The sequence below is a fragment of the Eschrichtius robustus genome, chromosome X (genome assembly GCF_028021215.1).
Source record: "Eschrichtius robustus isolate mEscRob2 chromosome X, mEscRob2.pri, whole genome shotgun sequence".
Taxonomy (NCBI): Eukaryota; Metazoa; Chordata; class Mammalia; order Artiodactyla; family Eschrichtiidae; genus Eschrichtius; species Eschrichtius robustus.
Window position 1 is genome coordinate 66,129,064 of NC_090845.1, and position 17,016 is coordinate 66,146,079.

The 17,016-nt window shown below is 35.3% G+C and overlaps 1 protein-coding gene across 1 annotated transcript in view; it reads right to left on the bottom strand.

Annotated features, from left to right (window-relative positions):
• ABCB7 (ATP binding cassette subfamily B member 7) overlaps window positions 1-17,016 on the bottom strand; it is a 143,224-nt gene that overhangs the window by 56,422 nt on the left and 69,786 nt on the right. Inside the window, exons 3-4 of the mRNA XM_068533725.1 lie at window positions 16,726-16,812; window positions 7,311-7,430 (exon numbers count right to left, since the gene is read on the bottom strand). Coding sequence (XP_068389826.1) covers window positions 7,311-7,430; window positions 16,726-16,812 — 207 coding nt within the window. The remainder of the gene's footprint in view (window positions 1-7,310; window positions 7,431-16,725; window positions 16,813-17,016) is intronic.

Consider the following 17,016-nt stretch of genomic DNA (forward strand, 5'->3'; position numbering starts at 1 on the left):
GTGTCAGGCTTGACCCTCTGAGGTGGGAGAGTCGAGTTCAGGACACCGGTCCATGAGAGACTTCCCGGCCACACGAAATATCAAATGGCGAAAGATCTCCCAGAGATCTCCATCTCAACGCTAAGACCCAGCTCACTCAAAGATCAGCAAGGTCCAGTGGTGGACACACTATGCCAAACAACTAGCAAGACAGGAGCACAAACCCACCCATCAGGAGAGAGGCTGCGTAAAATCAAAATAAGTTCACAGACACCCCAAACCACACCACCAGATGCGGTCCTGCCCACCAGGAAGACAAGATCCAGCTGCATCCGCCAGAACACAGGCACCAGTCCCCTCCAGCAGGAAGCCTACACAACCCACTGAACCAACCTTACCCACTGGGGGCAGACACCAAAAACAACGGGAACTACAAATCTACAGCCTGCGAAAAGGAGACCCCAAACACAGTAAGTTAAGCAAAATGAGAAGACAAACAAACACACAGAAGATGAAGGAGCAAAGTAAAAACCCACCAGACCAAACAAATGAAGAGGAAATAGGCAGTCTACCTGAAAAAGATTTCAGAGCAATGATAGTAAGGATGATCCAAAATCCTGGAAATACAATGGAGAAAATACAAGAAACGTTTAACAAGGACATAGAAGAACTAAAGAGCAAACAAACAACGATGAACAACACAATAAATGAAATAAAAAATTATCTAGAAGGAATCAATAGCAGAAAAACTGAGGCAGAAGAACGGATAAGTGACCTGGACGATAAAATAGTGGAAATCACTACTGCAGAGCAGAATAAAGAAAAAAGAATGAAAAGAATTGAAGACACTCTCAGAGACCTCTGGAACAAGATCAAAAGCACCAATATTCGAATTACAGTCTTACACCTAAAGCAATTAGAGAAAGAAGAAACAAAAAAATCCCAAAGTTGGCAGAAGGAAAGAAATCATAAAGATCAGATCAGAAATAAATCAAAAAGAAATGAAGGAAATGATAGCAAAGATCAATAAAACTAAAAGCTGGTTCTTTGAGAAGATAAGCAAAATTGATAAACCATTAGCCAAACCCATCAAGAAAAAAAGGGAGAAGACTCAAAACAATAGAAATAGAAATGAAAAAGGAGAATTAACAATTGACACTGCAGAAATACAAAGGATCGTGAGAGATTACTACAAGCAACTCTACACCAATAAAATGGACAACCTGGAAGAAATGGACAAATTCTTAGAAAAGCATAACCTTCCGAGACTGAACCATGAAGAAATAGAAAATATAAACAGACTAATCACAAGCACTGAAATTGAAACTGTGATTAAAAATCTTCCAACAAACAAAAGCCCAGGACCAGATGGCTTTACAGGCGAATTCTATCAAACATTTAGAGAAGAGCTAACATCTATCCTTCTGAAATGCTTCCAAAATATAGCAGAGGGAGGAACACTCCCAAACTCATGCTATGAGGCCACCATTACCCTGATACTAAAACCGACAAAGATGCCACAAAAAAAAGAAAACTACAGGTCAATATCACTGATGAACATAGATGCAAAAATCCTCAACAAAATACTAGGAAACGGAATCCAACAGCACATTAAAAGGATCATACACAATGATCAAGGGGGTTGTTCCCAGGAATGCAAGGATTCTTCAATATATGCAAATTAGTCAATGTGATAAACCATATTAACAAACTGATGGATAAAAACCATACGATCATCTCAATAGATGCAGAAAAAGCTTTTGACAAAATCCAACACCTATTTATGATAAAAAACACTCCAGAAAGTAGGCATAGAGGGAACTTATCTTAACATAATAAGGGCCATATATGACAAACCCACAGCTAGCATTGTTCTCAATGGTGAAAAAGTGAAACCATTTCCAGTAAGATCAGGAATGAGACAAGGTTGCCCACTCTCACCACCATTATTCAACATAGTTTTTGAAGTCTTAGCCACAGCAATCAGAGAAGAAAAAGAAATAAAAGGAATCCAAATCGGAAAAGAAGAAGTAAAACTGTCACTGTTTGTAGATGACATGATACTGTACACAGAGAATCCTAAAGATGCTACCAGAAAACTACTAGAGCTAATCAATGAATCTGGTAAAGTAGCAGGATATAAAGTTAATGCACAGAAACCTCTTGTATTCCTATACACTAATGATGAAAAATCTGAAAGAGAAATTAAGGAAACACTCCCATTTACCACTGCAACAAAAAGAATAAAATACCTAGGAATAAACCTACCCAAGGAGACAAAAGACCTGTATGCAGAAAACTATAAGACACTGAGAAAGAAATTAAAGATGATACAAACAGATGGAGAGATATACCATGTTCTTGGATTGGAAGAAGCAACACTGTGGAAATGAATATACTACCCAAAGCAATCTACAGATTCAACACAATCCCTATCGAACTACCAATGGCATTTTTTACAGACTTAAAACAAAAAATTTCACAATTTGTATGGAAACACAAAAGACCCTGAATAGCCAAAGCAATCTTGAGAACGAAAAATGGAGCTGGAGGAATCAGATTCCCTGACTTCAGACTATACTACAAAGCTACAGTAATCAAGACAGTATGGTACTGGCACAAAAACAGAAATATAGATCAATGGAACAGGATAGAAAGGCCAGAGATAAACCCACGCACATATGGTCCCCTTATCTTTGAGAAAGGAGGCAAGAATATACAATGGAGAAAAGACAGCCTCTTCGATAAGTGGTGCCGGGAAAACTGCACAGCTACATGTAAAGGAATGAGATTAGAACACTCCCTAACAACATACACAAAAATAAACTCAAAATGGATTAAAGACCTAAATATAAGGCCAGACACTATCAAACTCTTGGAGGAAAACACAGGCAGAACACTCTATGACATAAATCACAGCAAGATCCTTTTTCACCCATGTCCTAGAGAAAGGGAAATAAAAACAAAAATAAACCTAATGAAATCTAAAAGCTTTTGCACAGCAATGGAAACCATAAGCAAGAGGAAAAGAGAACCCACAGAAAGGCGGAAAATATTTGCAAACAAAGCAACTGACAGAGGATTAATCTCCAAAATATACAAGGAGCTCATGCAGCTCAATATCAAAAAAACAAACAACCCAATCCAAAAATGGGCAGAAGACCTAAATAGACATTTCTCCAAAGGAGATATACAAATGGCCAACAAACACATGAAAGGATGCTCAACATCATTAATCATTAGAGAAATGCAAATCAAAACTACAATGAGGTATCACATCACACCAGTCAGAACGGCCATCATCAAAAAATCTACAAACAATTAATGCTGGAGAGGATGTGGAGAAAAGGGAACCCTTCTGCACTGTTGGTGGGAATGTAAATTGATACAGCCACTATGGAGAACAGTACGGAGGTTCCTTAAGAAACTAAAAATAGAACTAGCATATGACCCAGCAATCCCACTGCTGGGCATATACCCTGAGAAAACCATAATTCAAAAAGAGTCCTGTACCACAATGTTCATTGCACCTCTATTTACAATAGCCAGGACATGGAACCAACTTAAGTGTCCATCGACAGATGAATGGATAAAGAAGAAGTGGCACATATATACAATGGAATATTACTCAGCCATAAAAAGAAACGAAACTGAGTTATTTGTAGTGAGGTGGATGGAGTTAGAATCTGTCATACAGAGTGAAGTAAGTCAGAAAGAGAAAAACAAATACCGTATGCTAACACATATATATGGAATCTAAAAAAAAAAAAAAGAAGGTTGTGAAGAACCTAGGGGCAGGACAGGAATAAAGACGCAGACGTAGAGAATGGACTTGAGGACACGGGGAGGTGGAAGGGTAAGCTGGGACGAAGTGAGAGAATGGCATGGACATATATACACTACCAAATGTAAAACAGCTAGCTAGTAGGAAGCAGCCACATAGCACAGGGAGATCAGCTAGGTGCTTTTTATCCATCTAGAGGGGTGGGATTGGGAGGGTGGGAGGGAGACACAAGAGGGAGGGGATATGGGGATATATGTATACATATAGCTGATGCACTTTGTTATACAGTGGTAACTAACACAACACTGTAAAGCCATTATACTCCAATAAAGGTGTTAAAAAAATAAATAAATAATGACTAGGTTTTAAAGATTTGGGAGAGTGATTATTTTTAAACTGAAGACAGTATAGAAGCTGAACAAATGGTGTTAGGAATGGTTAAATGCTACTACTATGCTCTACATTCCTAAAGTTGCTCTATGGTGTAGCTCCTACCTAGTGAAAGAAAACTTTTAATATATATGCTCTGAAAGTACCAGCATGCATCATAACTCCTGGCAATTTCCTCCTTTTCCTGATCCAAAAGAAATCAAACATACATTTGAAAAACTTATTTCTCTATATTAATTTCTGTTTACTTGTAATCAGTTTATATGAGATTAGTACAGCACTTTCCATTCTATGGGTGCTCAGTATTTGTTCACAGAAGAATCAAATATTAGCCTTCTGAAAATATTTCAGTCCTTACGGATGTTAACTTGGGTTGCATTTTATACCTGATATTGACCTGTCACCAAGCAACAAAAATTTACATTTTGAAGGATTGAAATTCACTCTAAAAACAAAGTCTAACACAAATGTCATTACTTAGGACTCCTCCCTTTGACTAGCTTGGTCATCTTCTAATCTGCTCTCTTCAATTCAAAAGAAAGTCCAGAAAACAATCTGCCTTTAACTTGTCAGCAAGGTACTTACAATCACATGAAGGAATAAAGGGCAATTTGCTAATTCTGCCTTGCACAGGAGCTCAGAAAAATCTTTATCCTTCAGTAATTTGTAGGTGAAAGACAATTCAGCAACCAACACTGTTCTAAAAATGAATATGAGTTTAAAATTTTCAACATTAGCTAACAAAATTAGATTTGTAATGCAGTTCTCTCTTTTCGGCTTGACAAAGAGAATAAAGTATGGATTCTTGGTTTGTTGCTCAGAATCTTCATTTAAATTCTTTCCCAGGGAAGTTCACTGGGAGAGTACTCACCAGAGCCCATAGATGAGAAAGGAGACAAGAAAATAGATGGAGTCTGACTGAATTATTTTGGTTTTACTCTTTAATCATGCCGTCCCTGTTTCCACTATTATTTACTTCCCTACAGGAACACATTTATCACAAGTGACGTCTGTAGTTGTCGTCTATTTCTGTTCTTTTCTTAGATTAACTCACTAATTTGCATTGTTTCAACTATCACCTCAATCTCTCCAGCCCTGGGCTCCTTCCTGAGCTTGTCTTGCATTTTGTATTATGAGCCACTTGATGTTCCACTGGCACCTCAAACTTAACACGCCCGAAACCAAAATTTTCATCTTCCCAAACAAGACTTCCTGACTTACTACCTACTTCTGTTAAAGGCATTATCATTCTCTCATCCTTGGCATCATCTTTGAATCCTATTCTTTTTTTTACTTTTAATATCTCATCCATTGCTAAGTCTTGTTGATTCTACCTCCCTTAATTCACAATATCTCTGGCATCTCTTCTCTCCATATTACCATTTCTATCATCCGCTCCAGTACAAACTACTATTACTTCTCATCTAGGCTATTACATTAGCCTCCTAACTGGCTGGTAAGTGTTTGCTGAATGAATGCATGAAATGAAAATGAATGAATGGTATCCCTACTTTAGGTCTCTCACCACCCTAATTCATCTTATACAACAGTCAAATTAATTCCCTAAAGTACAGCTCTAACCTTATTACTCTTCTACTCAAAATAGAGGTTCCTACTTCCAACATGATTAAATAAATTTTTGTTTTACAGTTAAGGTATTTCACAGTAGGAATTCTATTTATCTTTCCAAGATTACTTCTAATTCCTCTGAAACATTTTCTCCTCATTAGAGCAAAAATGGACTACTCATTTCTCCACTCATACTATATATTCTCTCTCATCTTGTCCATGTTATTCCTATACCTGTAATTATCCTACTCATCAATCCAGACCTATCTCAAACATCACCTCCTCTGTGAAACCTTTCCTGACTCCCCATATTGGTGGTTCTTTCCTTTGAAGCCCTCCAATACTTGAATGGTACTTCTTTTCAATCATTTATGACCTATGTTGTATTATGACAATAAGTAAAACTTGTCTTATCCTTATAATTTGAGGGAAAAAAATGTGCTTTATTCATATTTGAATACCCTGCAGGGCCAAGAACAATACTTGTATGACAAGTTCTCAGTAAATATTTTTAGGATAGGGTAAAGAATGAGTAAATAAAAGGGAACACACAGGAGACAGAGAAGAAATAAGTGATAAGACCTGGGTTCTAAAACAATGTATTAACCCTTATACATAGAATGATAACCAAATTATAGCCAAATCTCATTTATACTTTTGAGCAGACATTTTTTTTACCATATTTCTGATGGAAATCCAAATCTATTTTTATTTTAACACGTATATAATGTTTTACTATGTGCCAGTACTGTTCTAAGTCTTTTATATGTTAATCTATTTAATTCTTATGACAACCCTATTTTACCTTATTTTACAAATTGGGAAACCAAGGAACGGAGAGTAAGCAATTTACCCAAGGTTACAAGGTTAGTAAGAGGCAGAGCCCAGGAAGCCTGACTTGAGACTATAATATGTACTATGACTATATATTGTACCTAAAGATAATAGAATTCACTGACTTTAAAATCTGAATAAATTGAAAGGAGTTCTTCTTGAAAGCCCAGAGTCATTATCATAACTTTGCCTTATTAAAATGTGTTACAGTATAGTGATGAACTGAGGAGGCTGCTAAGATGTAGAGGGTCCCTATACTGAATGTACCAAAATGCCCAGCTTTTTGGCTTTTGTTTTTTTTTAAGTTTTCCTGTTTTATTTTTCCCTTCATGTCACACTGCTGTTTACCACTTATGACTATTAATGTACCTAAAATGTCTTCATCCTCTTTCCAATTTACTAGGAACTGAAAACTAAGCTTACCAGAAATATGTATTAAATAAAAGCCAACAGGACTCTGAGGAGCTTCTTTTACAAGTTCCTTATGCTTTGTTACAACCCACGATCCTGTATCTTACACTGGTTTCAGGAAGAATTCCATTAGGTTGAGGCTGTTATAAGTCTGATACATAGATAAATCAGGCATTATCATATAATTTCTGCTGACTGCATAGAAGAGTTACATAAACGAGGGCCCTAAATGTTGACAATACTCCCCAAAGTGACTTATATCAGTCTAAGTTTCTTTACTAGAAAATGTCATAGTATTTCCTAGTTATAGCAACAAACAATACATAATTTCTCTTATTCTTACCTTTGCTCCACCCAAAAATCCCAAGGAAATGGCAACCCTAGCTCGTAGATCTGGCCTGTCTCTGGGCCACACATAAGAGAGCATTGCTTTTATGATTTTCTGAGTATCAACATCTTTTAACTGTTGAAAGAGAGAACAAAAGCAGTGAGTAACACGTCATTTCAAAAATAAACATAGTTCAATAGTGTAGAATTATGTAAATATTTGAGGAAAATACGAAAACATTACAAACATAACTTTTATTCTGAATCTAAGGTCAATATCTTTTAAACTCAAACTATTTCAATAGTTTTCCAAAAGCTACTTATTTCTCTAAATTTCTTACTTTCAGCTATAGCCATCCTCATATTGTCAAAAAGTTATCCATACATTTATTTAAAGTTATCTACACATTTATTTCTTATCTATTAAGCTATCAAAATATTACATAAAATTTAAGAAACATTTCCATATTTCCAGCTTTGAGGTCAAAATCTTCACATACGTTTGGCCTCTTTATTAGTATGTTTATGTAAGATATTTTGGAACCCTACGTCCAACCTCATGACAGAGCACAGTTACAATACAGTGTTTAGGAAAGTATGAGTCTTGGCATTGACTATATAGAACAGAAGCTGGGTTATTAAAAATTTCAACAAAAACATAACTTTCCAGTCATACTTAATCTGACTTAAATCTACCATACTTTTTTTTTTCCCCCAAGTTCCCGAGGCAACATTCCCATTAAATCTTTTTGTTTTAGTTTCAGCTTTTAGAAACAGAATATTAAGAATGAAATATACACTTTCCAAAGCCAAAATAAGAATATATATATATATATATACACACACATTCCCAAACTACTATATTATTTTAGTTGGTGAAATAATCCCCATTTTAAAAATTGAAGTATCTGGGCTTCCCTGGTGGCGCAGTGGTTGAGAGTCCACCTGCCAATGCAGGAGACACGGGTTCGAGCCCTGGTCCGGGAAGATCCCAGATGCCACAGAGCAACTAAGCCCGTGTGCCACAACTACTGAGCCTGCACTCTAGAGCCCGCAAGCCACAACTGCTGAAGCCACGTGCCTAGAGCCCATGCTCCGCAACAAGAGAAGCCACAGCAATAAGCCTGCACATCACAACGAAGAGTAGTCCCCGCTCACCGCAACTAGAGAAAAGCCCGCGTGCAGCAACGAAGACCCAGTGCAGCCAAAAATAAATTAAATAAATAAACGTATTTAAAAAATGGAAGTATCTAATCAATTTCTGTAAAAGGTATTAAAAAATAAGAAGAAAGTTAATGCTCATTGTTGGTGAAGATATATGGAAATAGGTACTCTAATACACTGCTAATGGGAGAGTGCACTGAAATAATCTTTCTGGAAAGCAATTTGATATCTGCCATAAGCTTTTAAAATAATTCTGCCCTTTGTGTTGAGAATTCCACTTCTGGGAACTTAATGCTTTAAAAAAATAAATGAATATTCTCCAAGTTGAATCAATTTTACTTCCTAAAAATCTCTTGAATTTGTCTACTTCTTTCTGTTTCCACCACAAACGTAATCCAAGCTATCATCTTTCTCACATAAACCACTGCAACAATCTCTTAACTGATCTCCTTGCATCGGCTCTGCTCCTGGTCCAATTAGTTCAGCCTGCAATCAGATATTACTCAGTTTAAAACCCTTCAATGTATATAATATGCATAAAATAGATAACTAATAAGAACCTGTCGTATAAAAAATAAATTAAATTCAAAAATTAAAAAAAAAGTAAAAATAAAAATAAAGCATTGCTAAAAAAAAAAAATATATATATATATATATATATATATATATATGTGTATATACACACATGGCCCTAAATATAAAAAGATGCTCAACTTGACTCAAAAATAAAAAGTGCAAATTAAAACAACTCTGATATATTTTTTATCTGATCAGATTAGCAAAGATAATGCGTTGTTATGGTGAAATTGTTAAGAGATGGGCACTCCCAAATATTTGTTTTTATATTCAAAGATCATCTCTGGAAAGATACCAAAGAAATTGGTAATAATGTTTGCCTCTGGGAAGGGGAACAGGGTAGGGGGAAGATTTTTTTTTTAATTCTGTATCCTTCTGTTCTTTTTGAATTTTGAACCATGTGAATGTGTTACCTTTTTAAAAAATTAATACAATTTTAATTAATAAAAAATATAAATTGAAGTAAACAAACAAACAAAAAAACCCTTCAATGGCATCCTATCACTCTTAGGATAAAGATCAAAGTCCATACCATAGCTTATGAGGCTCTGCTTGCCCTGGCCCCTAGCTTCCTCTCTAGTCATGTCTTATACTACTGCTTTCAGTGTTCATGCCACACTACCTTTCTTTCAGCTCCTCAAATAGACTATAATCTCTCCTGCCACAAGGCCTTTGCACAATACCTTTCACTTTGGAATAATCTCTCTCTCTGAAACACCAACATGCCCTCAACTTCTTCCAATTAGTTAACTGCCAGCTCAAGCAGCACTTCCTCAATGAGGTCTTCCCTAACCCCAGTCAGGATCCTTGGCTATATTCTCTCACAGAACAGTATTCCTTTTCTTTCAGAGAATCCATTTCAGTTATAAACTACATATTCAACAATGTGATTATCTGATTAACAACTGCTCTCCTGCTAGAATTTAAATTCCACATGAGTAGTAACTTTGTGTTTTGTGCTCACTGTTGTAACCCAATACCAAACACAATGGCTGACACACAGTAAAGGTACTCAACGAATAACGAATATTTATTGAATAAAGGGATGAAAAATTTAGCCATAAGGATGTTTATTCCCATGCTGTTTTAATAGGGGAAAAACTGGGTTTAGACTAAATGATCAACAGTGGAGAATCATGTAAACAAGTTACAGTGAATGCATACAGCAAAATATAGCCATTCAGAAATATATGCAGTGACACAGAAACATATCAAGTGAAAAAAACAGAGTATAAAACATTTTTTGTGGAAAAAATTGTTATGTGTGTATGAGTTTACACATGCATACAAATGGATCTGGAAAGCAATACCCCCAAAGTGTTAACATCAGTAGCTGTGAATAGATGGAATCATTGATGATTTTTTATATTCTTTTTGCTTTCTTGTTTTCTGTAGTTCACATATAATAAGAAGAAAATTTAATTAATTTTGGGGGGAAAAGTTAGACAATTTCAAGTAGATTTGCACAGCAAAGAATGGGGGGAAACTGTCAACATATAAGAAACCCAGGACAACACATTATATTATACAGGGTAGCTTTTATATTATAGTTATTCCATCCAAGGCTCAGCAAACTATTTTCTAGTCTCTTTTATTCAGTTTATTGAGTAAACAGTAACAGAAATAAAACTGTTCATATTGTACTGAAAACAGGACTACCTTCTTGAGCTGCTTTAAATACACTGGATTGCAAAAACATGAAATGCTGAAAGTATAGCTCTTAATGCTTTATTTTATACACACATACACTCACACATATGAGCTCTCATAACTGGTAGGGTATTTTTAAAAAGGGAATAAAGCTGTAATTTTAAAATTCACTTTTCCAATTGAACTAATACTAAACAAATATAATTTGATGTGTTATAACACAAACTGCGACATTTCAACTACTTCCCCATTTCACAAGTTTCGTCTGTCTTATTTTTCTTGATGGAATAATAGCAAAAAGGCCCTGTTTCCACATATCTTTAGAAACACTCTCTCTTGTCAAAAACCTTCTACAACACACCCCAAAATTTCTTCAGTAAGGACACAGAGAAGTTATGGCTAAGAGCAAGAAAATTATTCTAGTTGGCTTAATAGTGCATAAAATGTCACCACCTCATTTAACAAAATGGGTTCTAAAGTTGTGTAATCATGCATTATGAGTCCATTAGGCTGTAAAGTACATGTCTTTCAGTTATAGTTTAGATAAACTACAAAGTTTGAAAAATAACATCTTTTTTAAAGAGCAGGCCAAATCAAGAGGCATTTCAGAGGCTGAGGCACATTTTTAAAGTATTTTAAACCAACTTATTCCTGCTGTACAAGAGTAAAATAAAATTGAAGGCCTCCTGAAAGGCCAGATCCTGAATGATAATATACCCCCTTTCAAAATCACCACAGTTAATTCATACTGGACACCCAATGGTAATCCTGAAAGACAAAAGACCTATCTAAAGCTGAAAAGAGACCAGTCGCAGCTTGAGACTGAATCAGATATCATCTTCACATCAACTCAACTTTCCATTTCAGGCTGAGCAATACAAATAGCATATACACCATTTTAAGATCACATTCTTAAAGAAAAGGTGAGAAATGTAGGAAATGATCAAGGAGGATGACAAGAAATTGAATTATTTGAAAATACACTATGTAAGGAGTAATTATAGTATAGGGGGAAAAAACCCCAATGATTTAAGAAAAGAAAGTTCTTTCTCAAGGGTCAAAGTTCCTGAAGTAATCAACGGTTGATATCATAGTTTTTCTTTAAGGCTTGCTTACACATAAACAGAAAATATGAAATTTTATGAAATTCTTTAACTTTTCTGTTTATAATTTTCACAGTACATAGAATTTAGAAGTTGTTTTAAAAACATAACAGTGATCACTACATCATGATAACAAAAGTTCTCTAAAATGAACACTATAGAAATATTAAAAAGCCTGTAAAAGTAGGAGTCAATCTACTTTCCTCCTCTGCTATCATATACAATGTGGCGTTCTTGCTGTAGCTAGATAGCCTCAAGTTCAAAACATGAAACTGATATTTTAAGCCCCATTACACTGTAAAACTACTACTACGTTAGTATGAGGAATAAAAGTTTTTAGAAAGGTCTCAACTATATACTGGAATTAGATAGCCATAATAAAGGAAAGCAATTAGATTCAGAATAAAAACACAAGAGTAACAAAAGAAGGAATTCAAATTGGCTCACTAAGATCTTTGAATGATAACAAAATTGTACTGAATTTTTTTTCCCCTAGAAATGAGTTTGGAAGAAAAGGTTTGGAGACATCAGAGAGCTGTCAAAGAAGAGATGAAAGTAAGTGAAAACAAGCTGGACAAAAAGAAAACAGCAGGTACCAGAGAAGAAACTTGATTGATACTAGAAACAATGCCCAATAAATATTTATTCAATTAATGAATTAACTATTCTTAAACACATGAGGACAAGTTCCAGGAGGAACACCTAAATGCTTGATTTATTAAGTCATCACAACTTTTCACGGATTTTTAAATATTTATTTATTTGGTATTAATATATAGCTTAATAAGCTTTATGAGGCTGGGCAGGTAAGAAAAAATAATGAAAGGAATATCTACTTGTACACAGGGCACTGAAACAGCACAGTAGGCCAAAAACAAACACGAAAGTAACACTGGAAGTTCCTGACCCAATAGTGTATAACTGGAAAGCCACAAACTGTACTGCTTATATGCAGCACTGCTCAATTCAACAGCATGACCTGAGGGAAAGATGCAGTTGCTCATAGTCATAAGTACTGTAAGTGAATACCTATAGCTAATAACCATGTGGACAGGGCACAAAAAGGACAAATAAAAAATTAAAACACACCTGGAGCAGCTCACCTGGTAGAATTTTCAGATATTAAAGATAACTGTATATTGATAAACTGAATACATTTTGCTTCTCAAGTCAGTGATTTCATATTTCTCACCAGAAAAGGCTGTTTAGCACTGAAGCAAGAGCAATTTTTTCTACCAAAAGTCCACTCATTTGGGCTTCCCTGGTGGCGCAGTGGTTGAGAATCTGCCTGCCAATGCAGGGGACACGGGTTCGAGCCCTGGTCTGGGAGGATCCCACATGCCGCAGAGCAACTGGGCCCGTGAGCCACAACTACTGAGCCTGCGCGTCTGGAGCCTGTGCTCCACAACAAGAGATGCCGCAACAGTGAGAGGCCCGCGCACCGCGATGAAGAGTGGCCCCCGCTTGCCGCAACTAGAGAAAGCCCTCGCACAGAAACGAAGACCCAACACAGCCAAAAATAAATAAATAAATAAAATTAAAAAAAAAAAAAAAGTCCACTCATTTCAAGGGAGTGAAGCCCACTGGGCTTCGATAGGAAAATGAAAGAGTAAGAAAAAAAAATGATTTTTGATAAAGGTAGCAGAATCACCTTTTCTTGCAAGGTGAATTTATATAAGAATTCTGGTTTTAGAGACATTCCTAAATTTCACTAGCAAGAAATGTTCTAACTCACAGAATCAAGGGATTGGTTTAGAAGGAAACTACTTGGGGGCAAAACTTATGGAGAGGAAGAAAAAAAATATACCAAAAAATTTTGGATGCTATTTGTATTGTATAAATGTGGGCTATAGGCTGAATGTTTTCTCTCTAAAGAACTAATTTAGCAGAGACTTTGGAAATGCCCACAATTTCAAGGATAAGCAAACCATCCAAAGAACTGTCTCTTCAATCCAAGCTAAAGATAACTAACTGCAATTAAAGGAATAATTTTAACCACTACTTCAATACTGTTAGGGATAACAGTGGCTTGATAAAAGCTAGGTCAAAAGATAAGAAATTTGAGTAGATATCTAATGGAAAAATCTAGAAAGTAAGTGAAAAACTTTTCCCACATTATTGGGGATATAAGCATAATGAGTTTATGGGTGGGAGAGGAAAGATATATTAATTGTCAGGAAAAGCTTTGCAATTATTGTTGCTTTCTCTATACCTCGAAGTTTGTTTTCTAAGCTCTGTTGGTCTGAAACTGCAATGAAGAGCTTATCTGGCAGTGAAAAGGCCCTAGGAAAAAATGGCTTATTCTACCTATGAGATTGATTTGAACCCAACAATTTAATAATTTATAATTAAAAAAAACTACCAAGTTGACTGATATTCGCATTGGCCAGTCAGTGAATTCTCTATCTCAAAGGGAAGTCAATTTGAGAAATTAAATAAAGATCATAAGGCTGCTTGATGATGGATGTAATCAGAGCTGAAAAATGGCCTCTCCATGTCATACAGGTACTCTTGTCCACTGGTCTGTGTGTCCACTCATTTTAACAAGCCTGGAGGCTTATTATTCCATTCTCTCTCCAATCCTCCATTTTTTAATACTCTAAGTTGCTGTTTCACTTCTTTGATTATATCAATATTTATATCAAAGCCTCTGATTGCTCTAGTAAATGCTAATCTCTCTTTCAATACTACTAGCTTCTGACAATATCCAATCAATGAGGATATGTTTCTAACATTAAAAAAAGAGTATGTCAAGCAAAGTCCAGGAAGCAGTCCTTATATTAAGCTCTGCATTATTCGTGTTTTTATTATGAGCACAGGATTATCTAAATTTACTAACAGATGCTTTTCCCAAAGAGGCACATAATAAAGTTTAAATGCAGGAGCAAAGTTCCAAAATCCTTTAAAAATCTGAAGATTCTATTATAAAACAAGTAAGACTTTAATTCATCTATTTTAACAACAGGAGCTTCCAAATATTGAAACTGCCACTCTTTTTTCACAACCCCTTTACTATAGCCACACTGGATAAACAAATGATTTAAATACCTTCTGAGTAGCATTACTAATGCTTAAGAACATACAAGTAGAAATGCATAGAAAGTAAAGTGATAAAAGTTTCAGTTGATTATAAGGTAAAATCTATAACTTGTCAGAGTGATAAAATTTCTACATGGTAGTTTAGATATTCTGCCATCTAAACTGTTAAGTTTCTGAACAGCAGGGACTGTGTCTTGCTCATTACTGTATCTCCAGTTACTTAACACAGAGTTATGCACAACGCAGGTATTCAATAATACATACTTGTAAAATGAATGGACAACAGCAGAGTATAGGACTTAACAACAATCTCACATTACAGTAACAGCAGCCAATATTGACTGAATACTTACTATGTGACAGGCACTATTCAAGAGCTTTGCATGGTGTGAGGAGTTAACTCATTCAAATCCCCTTTGCTATGATTATCAGCCCCATTTTAAAGATGAAGAAACTGATACATACAGAAATTAAGTATCTTGCTCATGGTCATTCCAGTAGGAAATGATGGAGCCAAGATTCAAATCTAGGCAGTCTGGCTCCAGAGCTCAGGCTTTTAACTGCAACTCCGTATTGCCTCTTTTCTGGTGTAGCCTTCATGCTCTATTATTCTATGATTCCTTTTAGCTAATGAGGCTAAAGTAACACAAAGATGGCAGGGAACAAATGATAAAGAAGAGACCAAATATAAAGATTTACAATGATTTTTGCTTTGTTTTTATTTTACTGGAGAATAAAGAATCTATCTTGAAGTTTATATTGCTTGAGTCTAAGACTGCTTTTCCTGTATTAGTCAACATATTTTTGGTGTGTTTAGAGCATTACTTACAAACTATCCTTAAGACGCCTTGGTGACAATCCTGAAAGCTGGCAAATATCATGCTAATGATATGATATCATGCCATACCCGTATATCCATAATATATGGATAAACAAATTTCAGTATTTGTATTAATTTTTTAAAATTCTATTTTATAATACTTTGTTGTTTCTAAAGACAACCAGGACAAATGTTAATATGTAAAAATGGGATAGAAACATGAATGTGATGTGTTTTGAGTTCTGTGAAAGAAGCTACATGGGGGATTAAAGAAACAGGGAGAAAAGCACTGGGAAGGTTTTCTTACCAATCACCTCGCACCAATAAAATAAAATTTATTTATCTCTCTACAAGTTAGAGAGCACTTTAACATAAAATTTGTTCACTTGCCAATAAACCTGAAAATATCACTTCTACTTAGAGATACCATGCATATACTGGTTGGGTGAAGTTAGAGGAAGAAAATAAAGGCAAGCTTAGAGAAAGAGGGCCAGATGGAGAATTGTATAACAGTATTCCAATGACAGTTTCACTCACTTAGAAAAAGTGTAGTGCAATTAAATCTTTTGATTTCAGTGGCCCTACTGTTTAGCTTGTCTGTATAATGATAATGATAAAGAATATGGATAATTAAATAAATGGATCAGGTAAATGGAGGATTTACCATGAAGCTAGGGGACATTCTAGAATCTTTTTAAACCAAGAGTATAGAAGGGAAAACATTAACCTTAACACACATACACACACACATACACATTACTTATAAGAGCTAAATGTAATTTATCTATATATAATGCTAGATTATATAACAAATAACCACAACCAATGCTATTTAAAATAAAGAACTAAAATACTTAGGTTGGCAACTAACTTTTTTTCTTTTTTAGTCAATCACGATATTTTTTGTCTTAAGCTTGAGAAAATCTGATCTATATAACCATGGTCAATTCATATGGTTTTGTATTAGAAAACCTGCAGTTACATGAGTCAATCAAAATATTCTGTAATATAACAATCTTTAATATATCTATCTTCCAATCAGCTATAAGAATTTCCAGGTACTTGTTATTGTCTCTTACCCCTTCTTTCGGGTCTGTGTGGAGTCCTCCTCCTGCATGACCATGCCAACATGTCCTCTTTTCTATGAGTGGCCATACCTGAAGAACCTAGTTGAAGATGATACCAAGCCATCCATTAGCTATTAAGGAATTTCAGATCTTTAAAAATCTGATCTAATGAATGCCCCCCCCAACAAATTCAGAGGCATGCCTTTGAGCCTAGCATAGCTAAGTAAAACACCTTCATAATAAACTTACAGACACATTTATACAAAGAATATTGAGATATAACAAATTACTCATACAGAAGTT